This window comes from Pseudonaja textilis, chromosome 1 (assembly GCF_049901715.1).
Source record: "Pseudonaja textilis isolate UNSWEBS1 chromosome 1, rPseTex1.2, whole genome shotgun sequence".
Taxonomy (NCBI): domain Eukaryota; kingdom Metazoa; phylum Chordata; class Lepidosauria; order Squamata; family Elapidae; genus Pseudonaja; species Pseudonaja textilis.
Window position 1 is genome coordinate 205,126,185 of NC_141990.1, and position 17,166 is coordinate 205,143,350.

Here is a 17,166-nt window from a genome sequence, read left to right on the forward strand (position 1 = left end):
TCTACCTGACTCTGTGGTTTCTTCCCCAAACCCCAAAACTTTAACTTTAGACTGTCTACTATTGACCTCACCTCTTTCCTAAGAGGTTTGTAGGGGGCATGCATAAGTGCACCAACGTGCCTACCGTCCCTGTCCTATTGTTTCTTTTATTTTTCTTATATGTACCCATTTCATGTATTCATAACTATGTATATACTTATACCTATTATCTTGTCAGCGATTGACAAATCAAATAAATAAATATATATATAAATAATCATTGATTCAGAGAGGCTTACAATAAATACAACAAACTAACTTTTTAAATATCTGTGTAGAATACTAACATAAATAACACTACACAAAAGAGAGTAAAGTATTTAAAATGGTGCAATAAATTTAAAAAATCATGAAAATGCTATCTGCAATAATTTGGCTTTTAATACTTTCCTAAGAGCTAATAGGGAAGGTTGTACAGGCAAAGTATTATTGAACTGTATGTTATCAGGTAAAAACGTTTAAGACCAAACATGTTTAAATCTTTGAAAGAGAGAAGGAAAGCTAAATTTTAACTCACAATCATTCTCTTAAAACACAAATATGCTGCCTGTTCAGTTTCAAACAAGAAACACATTGCAATAGTTATTCATCCACAAATAATGAGAACATTTGTGAGAAATTATAAGAAACCATTTGTTCTGTATCAGAATGAATATATAATTCTTTATTTAAACAATCATGTATTTATGCAGCTCTCAAGATTAGGAATCAGGTAGTAGTTAGTGCAAATGGACATTTTTATTGGTTCTTAGAATACAATTCTTGATTAGCATGATTTTTTAAAAGTGTCCTACCACTTTTTTATTTAAGTATATAGTAATGGTATGTGGAATGACCTTAAAGGATGAGTGGAAGAGGTGCAGGGAATGAGCAGACAAGAAAGGAAGGATTCCCCAGTGGCATAACAGCCGGAGAAATCAACTTAGGAAGGGCCCACCCTAACTGATCAGGCTGGTAAAAGTGATTTGGTGTGGGGTGCTATATTTTCAGGTTTGCACGATTCCATTAATGTAGCCTTACAATAAAATAGAATTAGCTCACCTGGTTGTATTTCCTCTCTGGTGTACCTGGGAAGATTGACACATGGGCAGTTAAGTATGAAGTCTCAGTTTCCAACTTAATTTGAGCTTTGTTCATGCTCTAATTTTGTTTCAAGCCTATGTTGCAGATATGGAGCAATATATAACTCCATTCATTAAACCCATTATATTGTCCACATTTACGTGAAGCTTGAATAAGAAATCTGTTTTCACGGGACAACACATGTTAAATTATTACTGCTAAAGTAATGATAGCCCTCTTGGCCACTGTAGTGATATTGGCAAAAATATCCTATAAGGAAGAAATAATATTGGACTGCAAATAAACTAACAGTGAACTTTATTTTAAGAACATATGAAAAGCACTGCTTAAGTTAGCCTTGCCATCCACCTTTCTTTGTAGAAGAAGGGTCTTGACTGTTTCATCATGCCCCTTGTTGAAGAAGCCCTACAATCAGTTGTGATTCAACTGACGTAACAACCAGTTAGGCTTTGCGCATACGCAGAGCGTTTGCTAGTGACCTTCTCCAGCAATTCCTGTTTCAAGGAGAGACAGTAACAGATCTCCCTGCGTTATACATAGGACAATATAAAAGGACATGCTCCACAGTTTCAACCTCAGCTCTGTCACAGGGGCATAGCTGCTCGTTAATTGGGAGCCTCTTAAATTGCCCATCCAGTAGTGCTGAGGGCAAGACATTAAAGCGAGCTAGGGAGAAAGCTCTTCTATACTTGGGAATGGTTAGAGTGTAAAAATAGGAAGCCATCCTCAGTCTGTAATTATTAAATTGGCTGATGATCAGAGGGGAGCAAGTTTTGTTAGCTCTAACTAACATATACTGCAAGTCAATGTCCACAAGCCATTGGACTACCCTAAATTGGGCATCCTTAAGGCCATAATCTCCCAGGGCATCCCCCATAAAACCTAGCAGGTATAATTTCTTCATCAGCTCCCTCTCCCAATGAGAAATATGAGAGTCAGCAAACGCCAGGGAGAGGTAGCTACCAGGAACTGCCAGAAAGAGCACCCGAAACCACCATTTAAAGGTGTTAATCCACACCATACATTCGACTGATCAAGTGCCCAGTTCCAAGTACATCGGAGCAAAACCAACACAAGGAGGAAGACCCAGAAGTTTTCTAAGAAAGACAGCCTGGGTTCTTTCAATACAATCCTTGAAGCCCCGTATCCATATGGGAATTCCGTAAAGAGTTTGAGCCAAAGTTTTGGCTTTGTAAATACGCAGAGCAGAAGGAATAAACTGGCCTCCTTGGGTATAAAAACATCTTAAAATCTGCTGGTGACTACAAGAGGCTGAATTCAGCACCTGGGTTTGATGTCTAGTTCAAGCACAGGTGTTCTGAAATTGAATACCTAAATACTTAAAATGGAAAACCTGCTTAACAGCATTACCATTGATAGCCCAGTTATATACTTTCCGGGCTCAATTTAACTTTTCAAAGCTTATAAGTATGTGCTCAAATTGTTCTTACTGGTATTGTTTCAGGAGATCTTGTATTGGGTTGCTCCAATACTGGCTTCCTGATAATTGAAGATCTATCTATCTATCTATCATCTATCTATCTATCTATCTATCTATCTATCTATCTATCTATCTATCTATCTATCTACCTTTGTTAATCATCTTCTTCACTTTTATGGTATTTTACCAAAGCCACAAAGACTATAACAAATATAATTTATTTAAACTTGTTATTTGCTGACTACTGAATATTTTATAGCCTCCTTCTTCAAGTTAAACTTGATACCTGGAAACTTTAAGGACATGTCCACATAGTTTTCTTAGCAGTATGAAAATACCTAATAGCTACCTTCTTCAGAGATTTTTTTCAACTTCTTAGGGTATCCTGGTGTTTCTGAAGAGTCCCCTATACAATTATTAACCAGTCTTATTTGGTTTGGCATCCAAGAGCACAAAGTAAAGCAGATGCTGCTTACTTTCTGAGGTACCAATTCAAATTTAAAAGAAAACAGAATAGAACAAACATTGTACAAATGGAATCAAATTTGTTTCCAACCTAAGCAGCCTTCTCCATAGACAGAATCCTAAACCAGTTTACTGAACTTGGAATCCTGGATTTGCAGCAATAATAATAGGCTGAGGAAGACTGAATTGAATCCATGCATGTCCCATCTTTCCTCCAAATCTCCAGGGCAAATTTGGATTTTTTAGTGTGGGAGACATTGGAAGAATTAGAATCTAAGGAAAATTGCTTCCATTTTTTTTTGTTAATGATTTGGAGGAGTGCTTTCTCTAGCCAGTGTTCTGTCAGCATTGTGTAGTCTATGGGACTTCTAAATACATTCCTATAACACATACCAACTCTCATTTTTTTCCCTCCCCTTTCTTCCTTTACTAAAACCTTTGTTCTTTCAGAACATAACCCTCTTCACAAATGCACGTTCTGTTTTTTCTTTCTCTCTTACCAGGCAGTGACACTGAATTTTTTTTCATCATCTCTTTGTTTCTCAAAATATTTTGGTGCCCTAGAAGGAAAAGCCAGCATCTCAAAGGAATTTTAGAGGAAAGAATGGCAATAGTAGTAGAGATTTAGAAATTGGCAGAATCTTTTTTAACGAGCTTTCATGGCACTACTGTATATTTTAAACCTCAAGGCAGTAGAGTCTTAAACTATTGCCTGGTGATTCAGTCCCAAGAGTAACATGGTTCTGAATACCATAAATTTACTCATAAATATACTGGATCTATACTTTTTGAGAATATAGGGATACTGTGATATTATGGCTTGCAACTTTAAATTAAAACAGTGTTTCACAACCTGATTTGAATCTGATTTCAACCCTTAGAATTCTACAGAAACTTAAATTGAATTAAACTTAAATTAAAAGTTCAAACAAGTCAGTGAATGGGAACAGAATCTCAGTAATTATAGTTACTTCTTGAAATATACTGTAGTAATTCTGTGGGACATGTAGGTTATTATTTTTTTAAAAAAAACTTGTACAATTGCTAGGAAACAATGGGCAGGTGATTAAAACCTTATGAAAAACACAACGACACTTTTTTGCATCGCCTATCATTTATCAAACCTGCTCATCTGCTTTCCTAGCAATATTGTGCATTACATGACTGCTGAAATTACTGATGAGTGTTGATAAGCAGAAAATGACAGTTAATATTTCAGTTTCATTTATCAAAAGCCTAACTGAAAGTAGGTGGCGGGGGCGGGGGGGACCAGAAATATTTTTCAGCAGTAAAGCAAAACATTTGTTGTTGTTTTTTAAATCCACCACATTTTTAGATTTTCTTACTCTTTTAATAGGCAAAGGCAGTTTCCCTTGAATCAGGGGCCATCATTCTCACCACAAGAAGAAGGTGCACCAATGATGGGGTGCCATTGCTGGATTCTTTTTTCATTCTGTTTTTTTAAAGGCTGCAAATGTAAGCTGATGCCCTCTGTGAAACAAACTACTCTTATGCCTCCGATAAATCTTCTCCAAACTTGAAAAGCAGCTTGAAATCATGTTACCAAAATTCACCCGCAAAAGGACCCCAATTTCAGTAAGGTGTTTTGTGTGGATTGTTGGAAGAGGTCTCTCATCCTAATACCATCTTTATTAAAAAAAATTAAGAAAAAGAAAGAAAAATAACACCAAAAAAAGTAAGCTGGTTAATTACCAAATTTCAGAAGTATGAAATTAGATCTTAAAGGCTATTTTCTTTAAAATACTAGACTTGCTAGTCAAGTAAATTAGAAGATCTCTCTAGAAGATCTATAATCAGATATAATAAGCTGTTTGGCTGAAGACTGATGAATTGGTGATTGTATTTACTGTTTACCAAGGACTAAATTTCTGTAAAATACATAGGATTTATAAATAGATGTGTTCAAAATTGCATAATAAGACTAGGCATTGGTTTATTTAACATGGAAAATATTGCACAGGTAGTTCTCAACTGTGCTGTCCCACTCACACATACGTAACTATGGTTTAATGAGTTTATTAATATTTCCCAGCAATTCCCTTCGTCAAAAACCCAGAACTGTCAGAATTAAGTCCAGCCACAAACAGACCAATGTGACTCAACAGAACAACAGTCACTTTTGAAGCATAAAACAATAGGATTCTGTAGCTCTTCAGATCTAAAGGGGAAAAATGTTTTGCAGAAAGCCCAGGGATGCTGATGGCACCTGCTGGGAACCCCTTAAAGCAGCCTTTCATAGATCCCACTATAGCTTCATAGTCTCCATCTCTGAAACCTTTTGTTCCTATAATGTATTGACCTTGAAACAGTACAGTTTATTGTACTTTGAGTTTTACAAGCATTTTTGGCAGGATATTATCTGACCTAATTTAAAATCACGACTAGGAAGAGATATTTCTGAACCTGTTAATATTTAACTTGCAGATAAAAAAATCCTAAAATTGCAGCAGTATCAGTTCTATTTTTAAATATGGCTATAAAAATGAAGCCTTTAGTACGTATCAATAATGTAAAAGGTTCTAAAATCTTAATTATATTTGATAGTTTGATATTTGGATCCTTTGGCCCGAAATAATCTCTGTTTCTCTCTGTGCATATATACACACCACACATACACACACTACACTATTCCCTATAGCTTCACAGATAACCACACAAAAAGGTACAGATGTTTTAGTAGTTGCCCACAGGTGCTATATGAGTGCTCTTATATTTTGAAGCACCCTTTAACTTTAAAATCCTAAATAAGCACAGATGCACCATTTTTTTAAGTAAATGAAAAAGATTGTACATTAAAGTTAACTTTCAAGTGAATAGGGGTATTAAGAAATCTAGCTTCTCTTGCAAAGAATTGCTCTATATAGAAAAATCTTTTTTGAGAATCTCTGTTTTACTAAAATCATTAGTTTAACAACTACTGGCAATATTCAGTATTTTGAAAAATGATTAAACTTCCCTGAAGATAGTTATCTTCCTAAGATCTTAAATGATAGCATCTTTTTTTTTACAAATTTTTGAGACAGAAAAGTGAATTTCTTTCTTTCTATTAACCACAGATCTATTACAGAAATGTTAAAAATCTTCAAAAATAGATTAGGGTACATGTTTTAGTCACTAAAAATTTCTATATTAAGGCTTAGGTTTTTTTTTTAAGGCTATGTGATTCAACAATAAGAAAAGAGGAGCTGCCCATTTTCAATAGCTGAATTGATTTCAGCATTAATTTTAATATTTTCCTAATCAAATACATATTTGAGAGTTCGTGTTTCATGTTTCATAGTTATTTATTAACATAATATTATCTGGAATATTTGTATAGTGATTTTTTTCAGTTTGTTTTAGGCCCCTTTTAGAAGTCTACTTATCTTGGTATTACACAAAGAACATCATTTTATGGCCTTTTCTTCATTGTGATGATTACAAATATTGCCTCATCAGAGACAAGTGTCTGAGACAGGCAAGGGATACAGGCTGCTTTCTATTCCAGTAGTTGTTGGGATTCTTCCCATAATCCTTTTTATGCTATTGGCTAGAGATTGTCCCTCCCTCCTCCCTGGGGCTCTCTCTTAGGCACTTATTTATGCTTTGGCTCAAATCAGTGGGAAGTATAATTTTCTGTGCTTGCAACAGCCAAGTTGCTGCATAATCACAAAATTCCTCTGTGAGGGAGATGGGCAGTTTCAGACTCTAATAAAGAAAGAAATGAAAAAGCAAAATCACTCCAAAGATTACATGTTGATTTTATAGTCTGGAAAGGAAATTTGGGCATTTTCCCCATGCTTGCTTCCAATTTCAATTTCCCTGCTTCTTAGAAAAGGAAAGGAAGAAGAATTACAGTTAGTTCAAAGCAATGTTACTGTAGTAATTTGAATGTTATATGATACAGTAAAATAATGTTCAGGAACAAAGAAATTCATGATCGGTTAAATATCTCATTCATTAGTAACTGTTTTGAGTACAATAAACTGTTATGGTTCAATAAACTATTTCATACCTTAATTCAGTGCTTGCAGACCCATATTTAGTGTTATTATTCAATAAATTTTAGTGAAACAAATTACACTACATAAATCATTCCGTCCAACATTTTAACCCATCCTCATACAATTACAAGTTTGCACCAGATCTCTTAAATTCCCAGTCATAGATCACACTAATGATAAACGTGGGAACTTTGTTCCTACTTATGTGGCAGGCATAAAAGTATAGTAGCTGTTTTAATAATTACTTAGCTGGTTGTGGGTATCTGTTACAAAAGTCTGGAACTATTTATACATTATATAAAATTAAAGTCATCCGCTTGTATAGTCAATATTGTATATAGCATTTTATAAGCAGCAGATTTCCAAGATATCAGAAAAAGAGCTCGCTTTGCTTTTTAAGATAATTCTGAAGTTAGAATCTTTTCCATAGAAAGTACTTGGGATGATTTTCAGAACAGGGGGTATAGAAATATAGCTTAAGAGCTATACAATTCTTGTAAGAAAAAAAATCAAAGAGTTACATATGGTTTACATTGTTTTTGATCTGTGCTTGGTTAACAAGTTCATGTGGCATTGTCCACTTTGTAAGATAATTTTTTAGTAATTTGAAAACTATACATCTGGACCTCATATGATCAGGGGTATCAAACTGGCTGCCCATCACATGTGGCCATGCATACCCCAGCTCTGCAAATGGGAAACACATCATGAAACATCACATGACAGCTGTTGAGGTAATTCCATTAAGAGAATGAGTGTACACAGGGAGACGTAGTGAGAGTAATGTTGAATAACACACAACCAGCACACATACACTAAATAGTAAAATGTAGGTTTTTACTTCCAGTAAACTGTTAAGCAAAGTCCAACAAACAGTCCAAGTCATACACGGTTAAAGCAGCCAGTTTTCAGTCCAGGGATAATCCAAATAACAAAGTCTAGTATAAACAGTTCAGTAAATAGACTCACAGCAATCCAAGAAGAACAATGATCAGCAACAGTCAATAGGGAAAAAATGCAAACCAACCAACATCGAACATCAGAACATCTAGCAACAAGTAACTCACAGCAACAACAGAACAGAACAACCCAGGTTTCTGGCTCCATCTTATGGCCGTTTAAGGAACCACACCCAATTACAATTTTAGCATTCCCTTAAAGAGACAGTATTATATTTCTATCCTGGTTTATATATTTCCAACCCAACTGTTCATCAATTCCTAACAACAGCAATATAAAGCACTGAGTTTGACACCCATGCTATAGATAGTTGGTGGCGAATTTACTTAATAGTCCTTCCTTCTATTTTCCCCACAGCCCTGGGTTGGGCTAAAGAGAGTGATTGGACCAAAGTCCCCCAGTTGGTTTTCTGCATAAGGCAGGATTAAAACTATTGTTTCCTGCCTTCTAATCTGGTGGCTTAACCACAAGAACAATCTGGCTCTTACCATGCTTATTTGCTACAGACTCATGAGACCTCAGACATGCATGCTGAGTAGAATTATGTTTCTTGGCAGAATTCTCACAGATTTTGCTCATGTTAATATTATCTGTTGTAATTTGCAAGTAAGTCCATAAAGTTAAAATTGATAGTTCATGAAGTAGCTTTCAAGGAATATTTCCAGCAATAGAAATATAGTCTAGTGTTCCAGACACTTTATTCCACATTTATATACTTATGGAATCATCGTATTGGCAAGACCATTGAATAGACCAAATATAAAAAGTATTTTCATTAGTCCCTAATCAGCCTTGAACAAGATAATCTTATGAATTTGACAGCACACACTGTAATGAGAAACACTTTCCTGAGCAGATGGCTTCAGCTGCTACATGAAATGTAAGAACAATGTCAGTCCATGTTTTCAATGTCTTCTTTTTCATATTGCTTTTTCTCGGAAATTGCTATATAAGATTGATAGTTACCTTTTTGACACAAGAAGGCAAAAGCTAGTATTTTAGACAAAAAAGACCTCCAAGTAAAGTTTATACATAAAAAGGGTTTTTTTAAATAAAAATAAAAGCTTAAAAGTACTGTACTTGTACACATATTAACTCTAGATCAGAGCTGTAAAACTCCTAGCCTGTGAGCCAGATATGTCACACACTGGCCACACCCATGCTCATTTAGTGAAGAGGGAAAAAGTCCTGATACATCACGTGACATTGCCGTGATGTCATGAGTTTGACACCCTTACTCTAGATAGAATCACTCTCTTAAAAGAACTAGAGGATCCTGATGCATTTGTGGCTCTTGCTAAACAACAGGTGGAAGTGGTGGCCAGAAGAGTCTTTGGCCAGCTGACATTTGTGTGCTAGTTGCAAATATACTTGGATTAGGATACCCTTAGCAACAATGACTCAAGCACATATTATCACATGACTAAAATTATGTGACACACCCTACTTGGAACTGTGTTGGAAAATTATTTGGAAGCTTCAATCGATACAAAATGGAGTGGATAGGTTACTAATAGGTAGAATTAATTTCTATTTTAATTTTGTCCTAACCTTTGATCATTGCAAGGATTATCAATAAGCTTCTAGGTCCATTTCAAAATCCTGGTTGAAATTGAAAGCTCTAATATCTTAGAAGCCTTCTTCTCTAGATGAAATCTACCCGATTCATTTTCTCATGTGAAGAGCAGTTGCTGGGAATCCTATCCTTGCATGAATACATGGGCCTCAAAACAGTTCTTCTCTGGAGGGATTTCCATGCTAGGAAATATTTTCCCTTCATGGTTTACCCTTCTTTTTATCTTTCCGCAGGTTAACTATAACAATTATTTTTGAGCAGCCATTCAGGTTTTAGATAATTACTTAGTGTTTGGGCCACCATAGTACCAGGTATTATTTCTTTGCCTCTGTTTTTGTTTGTCACTTGATTTGAATTGTGATCTACCAGAAGTCTGATCAAATGGTGCAGTAAAAAAAAATCATAGTAAGTAACTAAATACAAATAAATAGTTGATTATCACATCTTGATTTCCCCATCAGAGCATTCTGTGGAGATTTCCAGTCTACTCAATGGAGGCTTCTGTGATGTAAGATCTTCCAACTGCAGCAACATCCAAGTGTATGGAGTTGGCTTTAATGATTCTCCTGATCTTCACTGTGAAGTCACCAGACTGACTGTAAGTAGTTTAATATGAGACCATGGAAAAAAATGAATATTAATCAGAAAGCTTCTTGCATTCAATAAACTCTGTGAAAAGGAGAGTCATGAAGGACAAAACATTCAGTTTCAAAAAAGTTTAGGTAGGTAATTGAATGGTTATTGAATAGAAAAGTTATTTTCCCCCATGTAGCACTTTTGAGTGGCAGATGTAGGAATGTACAGTCTTCTTATTTTGTCTAGGAAGAAGATCAACAACGAATGTATGCAAGCAGAGTTGGTTGCAGGCAGCAACATAGAGTATATGTCTTTGAAGATTAGCTGGTGGCTATCAATTATTTGGGAGATGCTGATGAATTTGATCTTTTGGGGGGGGGAGGTGTTACTTCTTAATCAGGACTTTCCTTTCTTTTAAGTTACTTATTCCCTTCTCGTCTCTATTCAGGCTGGTTTCCCTTTTCTATTTCTCTTCCCTTTCCAAGTGAATTGTATTTTTCTTCTTCTCTGTTTCTCACCTTTCTTTTTCATGTATATATGTATTTTCCATGTATGTATGTATCTTAAGAAGGGATGCGGTGGCTCAGTGGCTAAGACACTGAGCTTGTCGATCAGAAAAGTCACCAATTCGGTGGTTTCAATCCCTAGTGCCATGTAATGGAGTGAGCTCCCATTACTTGCCTCAGCTTTTGCCAACCTAGCAGTTCGAAAGCATGTAAAAATACAAGTAGAAAAAAAGGGATCACTTTGGTGGGAAGGTAACAGTATTCCGTGCACCTTCAACATTTAGTCATGCCAGCCAAATGATCACAGAGACATCTTCAGACAGCACTGGCTCTTCAGCTTTGTAATGGAGATGAGCACCGCCCCCTAGAGCTGGAAATGACTAGCACGTATGTGCAAAGGGAACCTTTTCCTTTATCTTATGTATCTCAATATATGTTCAGATGGGGAATCAAAATTTGATCAATACCGCGGCTCACTTTCCTGGCTCTGCCCAACCCGCACGGCTCTGGCATGGCCCTGGCGGGATGAGCGGAGGGTCCGGCGGGGAGGCGCTTGCTGCCTTGGTGAGAGCTCTGCTGCCAGGAAGGAGGGCCCACCTGTCAGCTGCACTGGGCGCCCCAGACAAAGCTCTTCAACCTCTGCCCGGTGCCAGGTAGGGATGGCGGCTGGGCGCTTCTCCCGAGGTGGGCCGATCCTGTGCTGTGGCCCCGGGAGATTCACCTCTCCACGTGGGGTTGGGCTGCCCTCTAAGGAAGGGGAGTCTTTGTTGTAGTAGGGCGTCGTTTTTAAAATAATTGGCTTTACCTTCAAAGGAAAAGGGAAGGCAGTGACAGGAGCTCCTGAAGCTGAGTGTCTCCGCTGGGCTGCAGTTGCAGGGAGGAGCCCTGGCTGGCCACACGTGGCTGTGCCAAATGCCACGGCGTTGCTCTAAACACTGCGGCAGCAAGGGAGAAGGGAAAGGAACAGTGGCGGAAGGTCTCCCGATACGAAGTGCCCCACCAACGCCGAGGTCGCTGCCTGCCCACCTGATGATGCAAGGGGGAGGAATTAAGTCAAAAAAAAAAAAAGGCCTGGCCTTATTTGTGAGAAACATGGTGTGTATATATATATATATATATTTGTTTTCTGAGGTTCTCGCGGGTATTTGTATGTGGATCTTTGGTTGTTCGGGTTTTCTCCCGCGTAAGATTCGAAGTATCTAGGCAACGTTTCGATGAAGTCTCATTCATCATCTTCAGGCTTCTTTCTCCGGCTCTGTGCTTCTCAGAGTAATGTGAGATTGCAGCTGCTTCCTCCTTTTAACTTCCATGTCCACACTTCCATGTAGAAAACAGACTCCCACCCACTCAGAAGATGAGACACGACCATGGACCAGAAGTTGCACGGCAGCTGCATCACTACCCACTTCAAACCCCTCCGAGCCATACATGAAGCAAACCGACACCCACTATGAAGATGCAGAAGGACCACGAACTCGAAGCCAAACAGCAAGATCACAACTCACCAGCTCAAATCCCCCAGCAACTAAGACTAACCTGAGCACAACCAAGCCCCCACCTGAACAGAACACGCCTCCAACCAATCAGAACACGGCTAACCCCCCAACCAATCAGAACACAGCCAAACCCCCTACCAATGAGAACACACCCCCACCCAATCAGAACACAGCCAAGCCCCCACCCAATCAAGTCCCACCCCACTGGCAGTTAAAAGGAGGAAGCAGCTGCAATCTCACATTACTCTGAGAAGCACAGAGCCGGAGAAAGAAGCCTGAAGATGATGAATGAGACTTCATCGAAACGTTGCCTAGATACTTCGAATCTTAACCGGGAGAAAACCCGAACAACCAAAGATCCACATATATATATATTCTTAAGTTTTCATGGGTACTTACATGTATGGCATTCAGCTTTGTTCAGGTATTTTCCCACGTCATTGTAGTTGTGCTTTTAAAGTTGTAGCAACGTTTCGGCAGAATCTCATCTGCCATCATCAGGCTTCTGTATAGTGTTCATCTGTCTTTGGCTTTGTGCCTCTCTGAGAAGCACAAAGCCGAAGACACAAGCCTGAAGATGATGAATGAGACTTCACCAAATGTCTCCTAGATACTCCAATTTTACGCGGAGAAAACCTGAATAACCAAAGATCCACATGCAAATACCCGCGAACCTCAGAAAATATATATATATATATATATATATATATATATATATATATATATATATATATATATATGGATTCAGCTTTGTTCTGGTATTTCACGCCATTGCCAGTTGTGCTTTTAGTTGTAGCGACGCTTCAGCAGAATCTCATCTGCCATCATCAGGCTTCTGTATGCTGAAACATCGCTACAACTTTAAAAGCACAACTACAATGACGGGGAAAATACCCAACAAAGCTAAATGCCATACATGTAAGTACCACGAAAACTTAAGAATATATATATATATATATATATATATATATATATATATATATATACACATATATACATATACATACACATACATACATACATACATACATACATACATACATAAAAACTTGGCAGCAAACTCCATTAATTACTGCTGATGTGCAGTGGTGGAATTTACTCTAGTGGAATATGGTAATTGGAGCTAAAAGAAATCTGTGATGGATTAATTTTACATTCTTTGTTCTACTGATTGGTTTATCTTCCTGCATAGATATTGTATAGAGATTGGCTAAAATTATAGGTTCTAAAAATAAAAAATTCTCTTTCTGACACACACATTTTATACAGTTAATGTCAGAGCACTTCAGAGATTAGTTAATAAGTAAATCAAAACCACGCAGTCTTCCATTTTTTTGTGGGCTCTTATCCCACTTCTACTATAGTTCACTGAAGCTTGAAATCACATTATTATTACTTCTCAAATATGTGCATCTGGTATCTATACGCATTACTGTATTTCCAAAGACACTTGAATTTTAAGTGTCACAGCTAACTAACCAAGTTTCTTGATACACAGCTGTAGTCTTCATCTGAATTGAAGGATTATTAATGTTATTATACAACACATCAGAAAATACAAAGTGTAAGAAAACTTTGTATTATCTGAGCAAAAAATAAATCTATGGCTAAGAATATATGAATGGGAGAGCTTTTTAGTCATATGATTTCAAAACTATATACACTTTGTCATGAACTTTCTCAGTGGAACTAGAAGGATCCGAAATATTCCATGAAGCATCAGTAGAAACTAATGTATATTCTCCTGAATTTCAAACAAAAGTACAAAATATTTATCTGGCTTACAGATAGCTCTAAATATAATTCCCCTTATTCATGCATTTCACATTAGGTATGTTTGGATCCCCATGTATTGAAAGGTCTGAATACTTAGAGTTACATTAATGTAACACCACCAACTTTTTTGGAGAGGGTGCTAGAGCAGTGGTGTCAAACTCATGTTGTCACGGCAGTGTCATGTGACTTATCAGGACTTTTTTTCCTCTTCACTAAACTGGGCGTGTGTATGGACAGCACGAGACACATCTAGTCTGTGGGCTGAGAGTTTGACAGCCCTGTGCTACAGAGTACTTTTCCCCCATAACAACTTTCTTTCAAATATTATAAATATTTATTAAGCATGGGGAAAACATAAGATATTTTCAGTCCAGCAGTTCTGATGGTTCCAACATATCTGACAGTTCCCAAACCATAGTTACAAGGTAAGCCTGAAAGAACAATCTTTCCTATAAGAATTATAGCTCTGTTTTTTTCCCTAAAAATCTATTCTAGTTGAAAATTTAATGTTATATATTTACTTTCTGAGTTTAGTTGCTAAACATTCTGAAAGTATTATTGAGTAAATGCTATAATAAAAGAGAAGACAGAGGGTTCCTAAGTACAGTTTACCAAACTAAAAACTATCCCAGCTGATTCCAGCAGCTGTTTCCAACACCTTTCAATGCATTATGTACAAAGTTAGTTTAGCAGTCTTCCCATTTTTCTGGCAATTTATCCTGGGACACAGCCTGTATTATGATGATAGGGCTGTGCAGAAATCTGGATTCCAAAAGCAAACCATAATTTGGGAGTGGGGGTAGGGTGAGCATATAGCATCTGTTAGGAACACATGGGTCTTTTCCTAGGCATACATGGCTGCTCAGTGTTGTAGCACAATCCTGGGACAAGACAATTCTGACAGGTGTTATGCGTTCACACAAATACATGCTGAATATTTTGCCCTTCCAAATATATTGCTCTCTTCATAGCCTTAATAAATAGAAATAGGCTATGATGATGGTAATTTTTGAATCTGTTCCAAAACAGTCAACTATTACAAAACAGCCTTTAAACCACCAATATTAAAAGAAGAAACTAGAGTATCGTTCATCCAACCTAGCTGCTAGCATGGACGTAAGAAAATGCCTTGCTGAGTACAATTTTCTTTGTCCACTGCAATACAAACAAGAGTAATTGCTTCTATTTCAGCAATTATCAAAGTGTTTTAATCTGTAGCAATATAATTTTAGGCATTTTCAGATGAGTCAAATTATTTGGATTCTTTTTTGGTGATAATTCCAAGTGTGATATGGGAGTCAGACTACTTTTTTTGAGTTTACTGGATTGACCAATACCTACAGTCCTTTGAAATATTCAATATCCAGCAGGCAGCTCCTGTACAATTAGGATGATATCTTACTGGACTACCTAGGCAGTGTTAGGTCATGGAACATTGTAACAGTAAGTGACTTTCATCTTTTCAGTCAGATGGTGTTCAGTTGGCGGAGTTGTGAACAGAGGAGAACATATTGTTTGATTGCATGCCCTTTGGTCAGTGGTAGACAAATTGCAGATGCAAGGCTTTTATAGCCCAACCCACTCTTTTTAGTGTAGGAGGAAGCTAAAGATGATCACTTGTTCCTTTAATTTTCCTGCTTTTCCTTCTTGAAACAAAATCTGAGAGCAATATATTATTCCCCTTCTGCTCCTAAGTGGTGCTGGGGAACTTGCCACAAATAGGAACTTGGCCTAGGGCCTACGGCAAGATTCCCAGGAGCATAAAAGGCTCTATTCTACTCAGCATTGAATAGAACAATTCAGTCCTTAGTGATGGTCAGAAATATCTTTACACTATTACATGTAGTAGATCACAGGTATCAAACTCAATTTCACTGAGGGCCTCACCAGGGTTGTGTTTGACCTTGAGGGGGAGGCGAGTGGGCGTGGGCAGGGTGGCAGGGCCAGCTTGATGTCACTTATGTCTGGGGCACCTGTGGTGGCCCATATACAATCCTCCTGAGCTCCATTTTCACTGGCAGAGGCACCGTGGACCAGTCCATTGTTTCCAAGATGGCCCCATGGGCCATATCTAAGCATCCTTCAGGCCAGATTTTGCCTGCCAGCCTTGAGTTTGACCCCTCTGTAGTAGACCATTTGTCACTGTCCTCTGCTTGGCAACAATTATCCATGTCCTGGCCATGTCTTATTTAGACTTTTGTTTTACAATGTATTCTGTATAGAGCTCTAGATCACTGACTAGTTTGAAATGAGGCAACTCAGATATTAATCAGTACATAGTGTCGAAATAACTTTTTATGAAAATGTTGAAAGATCTGCAACGCTTGTTTTCAAGGTCAGTTGAAGATCATGGCTTTTTGTTTTTACTTTTTACAGCTTCTCCTCTTAGATCTGCCCTCTCAAGGATATCATGTTCATGTAGTTATATCCCTCAAATACAGGGAAAGGCTTTCTTCTGTGTGTTCTCAGATTATGGAATTGCCTTCATCTATAATTATGTGTACATAGTTTTAATTTAATGCTTTAAATTGTGTTCTGTATTTTATTGTTCAAAGTTAATGTACTTATATAGTATACTGCTACTGCTTTTACTTTGTTAGTTGTTTTACATTTCTGTCAGATACTTTTGCAGAAAGGTTATTTTAAAAAGAAGATTTTGGTAACTAACCATATAATGTTAAGTAACCTTTTGGATTTTTACATAAATGTGAAAATATATTCTGGAGCTACTCATGCAAGAACTCTGGGGAACAGCTTGTCTCTGCTTAGCTGTACTCATGCCTTGGGAATGATGTTTTTTGCTAATTACCATTCCAGAACATGAATCAATTTCTGAACTGTATATGTGCCCTATAAACATGTTTGTTTCTTATCACTGGATTGAAGAAGATTTCAGGGGATCATGCTAACCCAGGGAAAACGAATTATGAGCTCAGCTATATGGTGTCAGATTTCCCAAACTAAACCAACAACTCAGCTATAAAACATTTAGAAGGCCAAATAATAATGATGAGAAAAAATATTAGAAGAAAAACTATAGACTCTAAGCAGGGACAGTTTGCCAAACCCTCTAAGGGTAACTCCACAGAATGAAACTATGTTCAGAGAATACGAACCATGGTGGTACAGTGGTTAGGCTGCAGGCTACTTCTTCTGTCTGCCAGCTACCTGCAATTTAGCAGTTCAAATCTCACTAGGCTCATGGTTGACTCAGCCTTCCATCCTTCCGAGGTGGGTAAAATAA

The 17,166-nt window shown here is 37.4% G+C and overlaps 1 protein-coding gene across 1 annotated transcript in view; it reads left to right on the forward strand.

The window, feature by feature from the left end:
* VWDE (von Willebrand factor D and EGF domains) overlaps window positions 1-17,166 on the forward strand; it is a 200,146-nt gene that overhangs the window by 60,280 nt on the left and 122,700 nt on the right. The window contains exon 13 of the mRNA XM_087925528.1: window positions 10,030-10,166. Coding sequence (XP_087781654.1) covers window positions 10,030-10,166 — 137 coding nt within the window. The remainder of the gene's footprint in view (window positions 1-10,029; window positions 10,167-17,166) is intronic.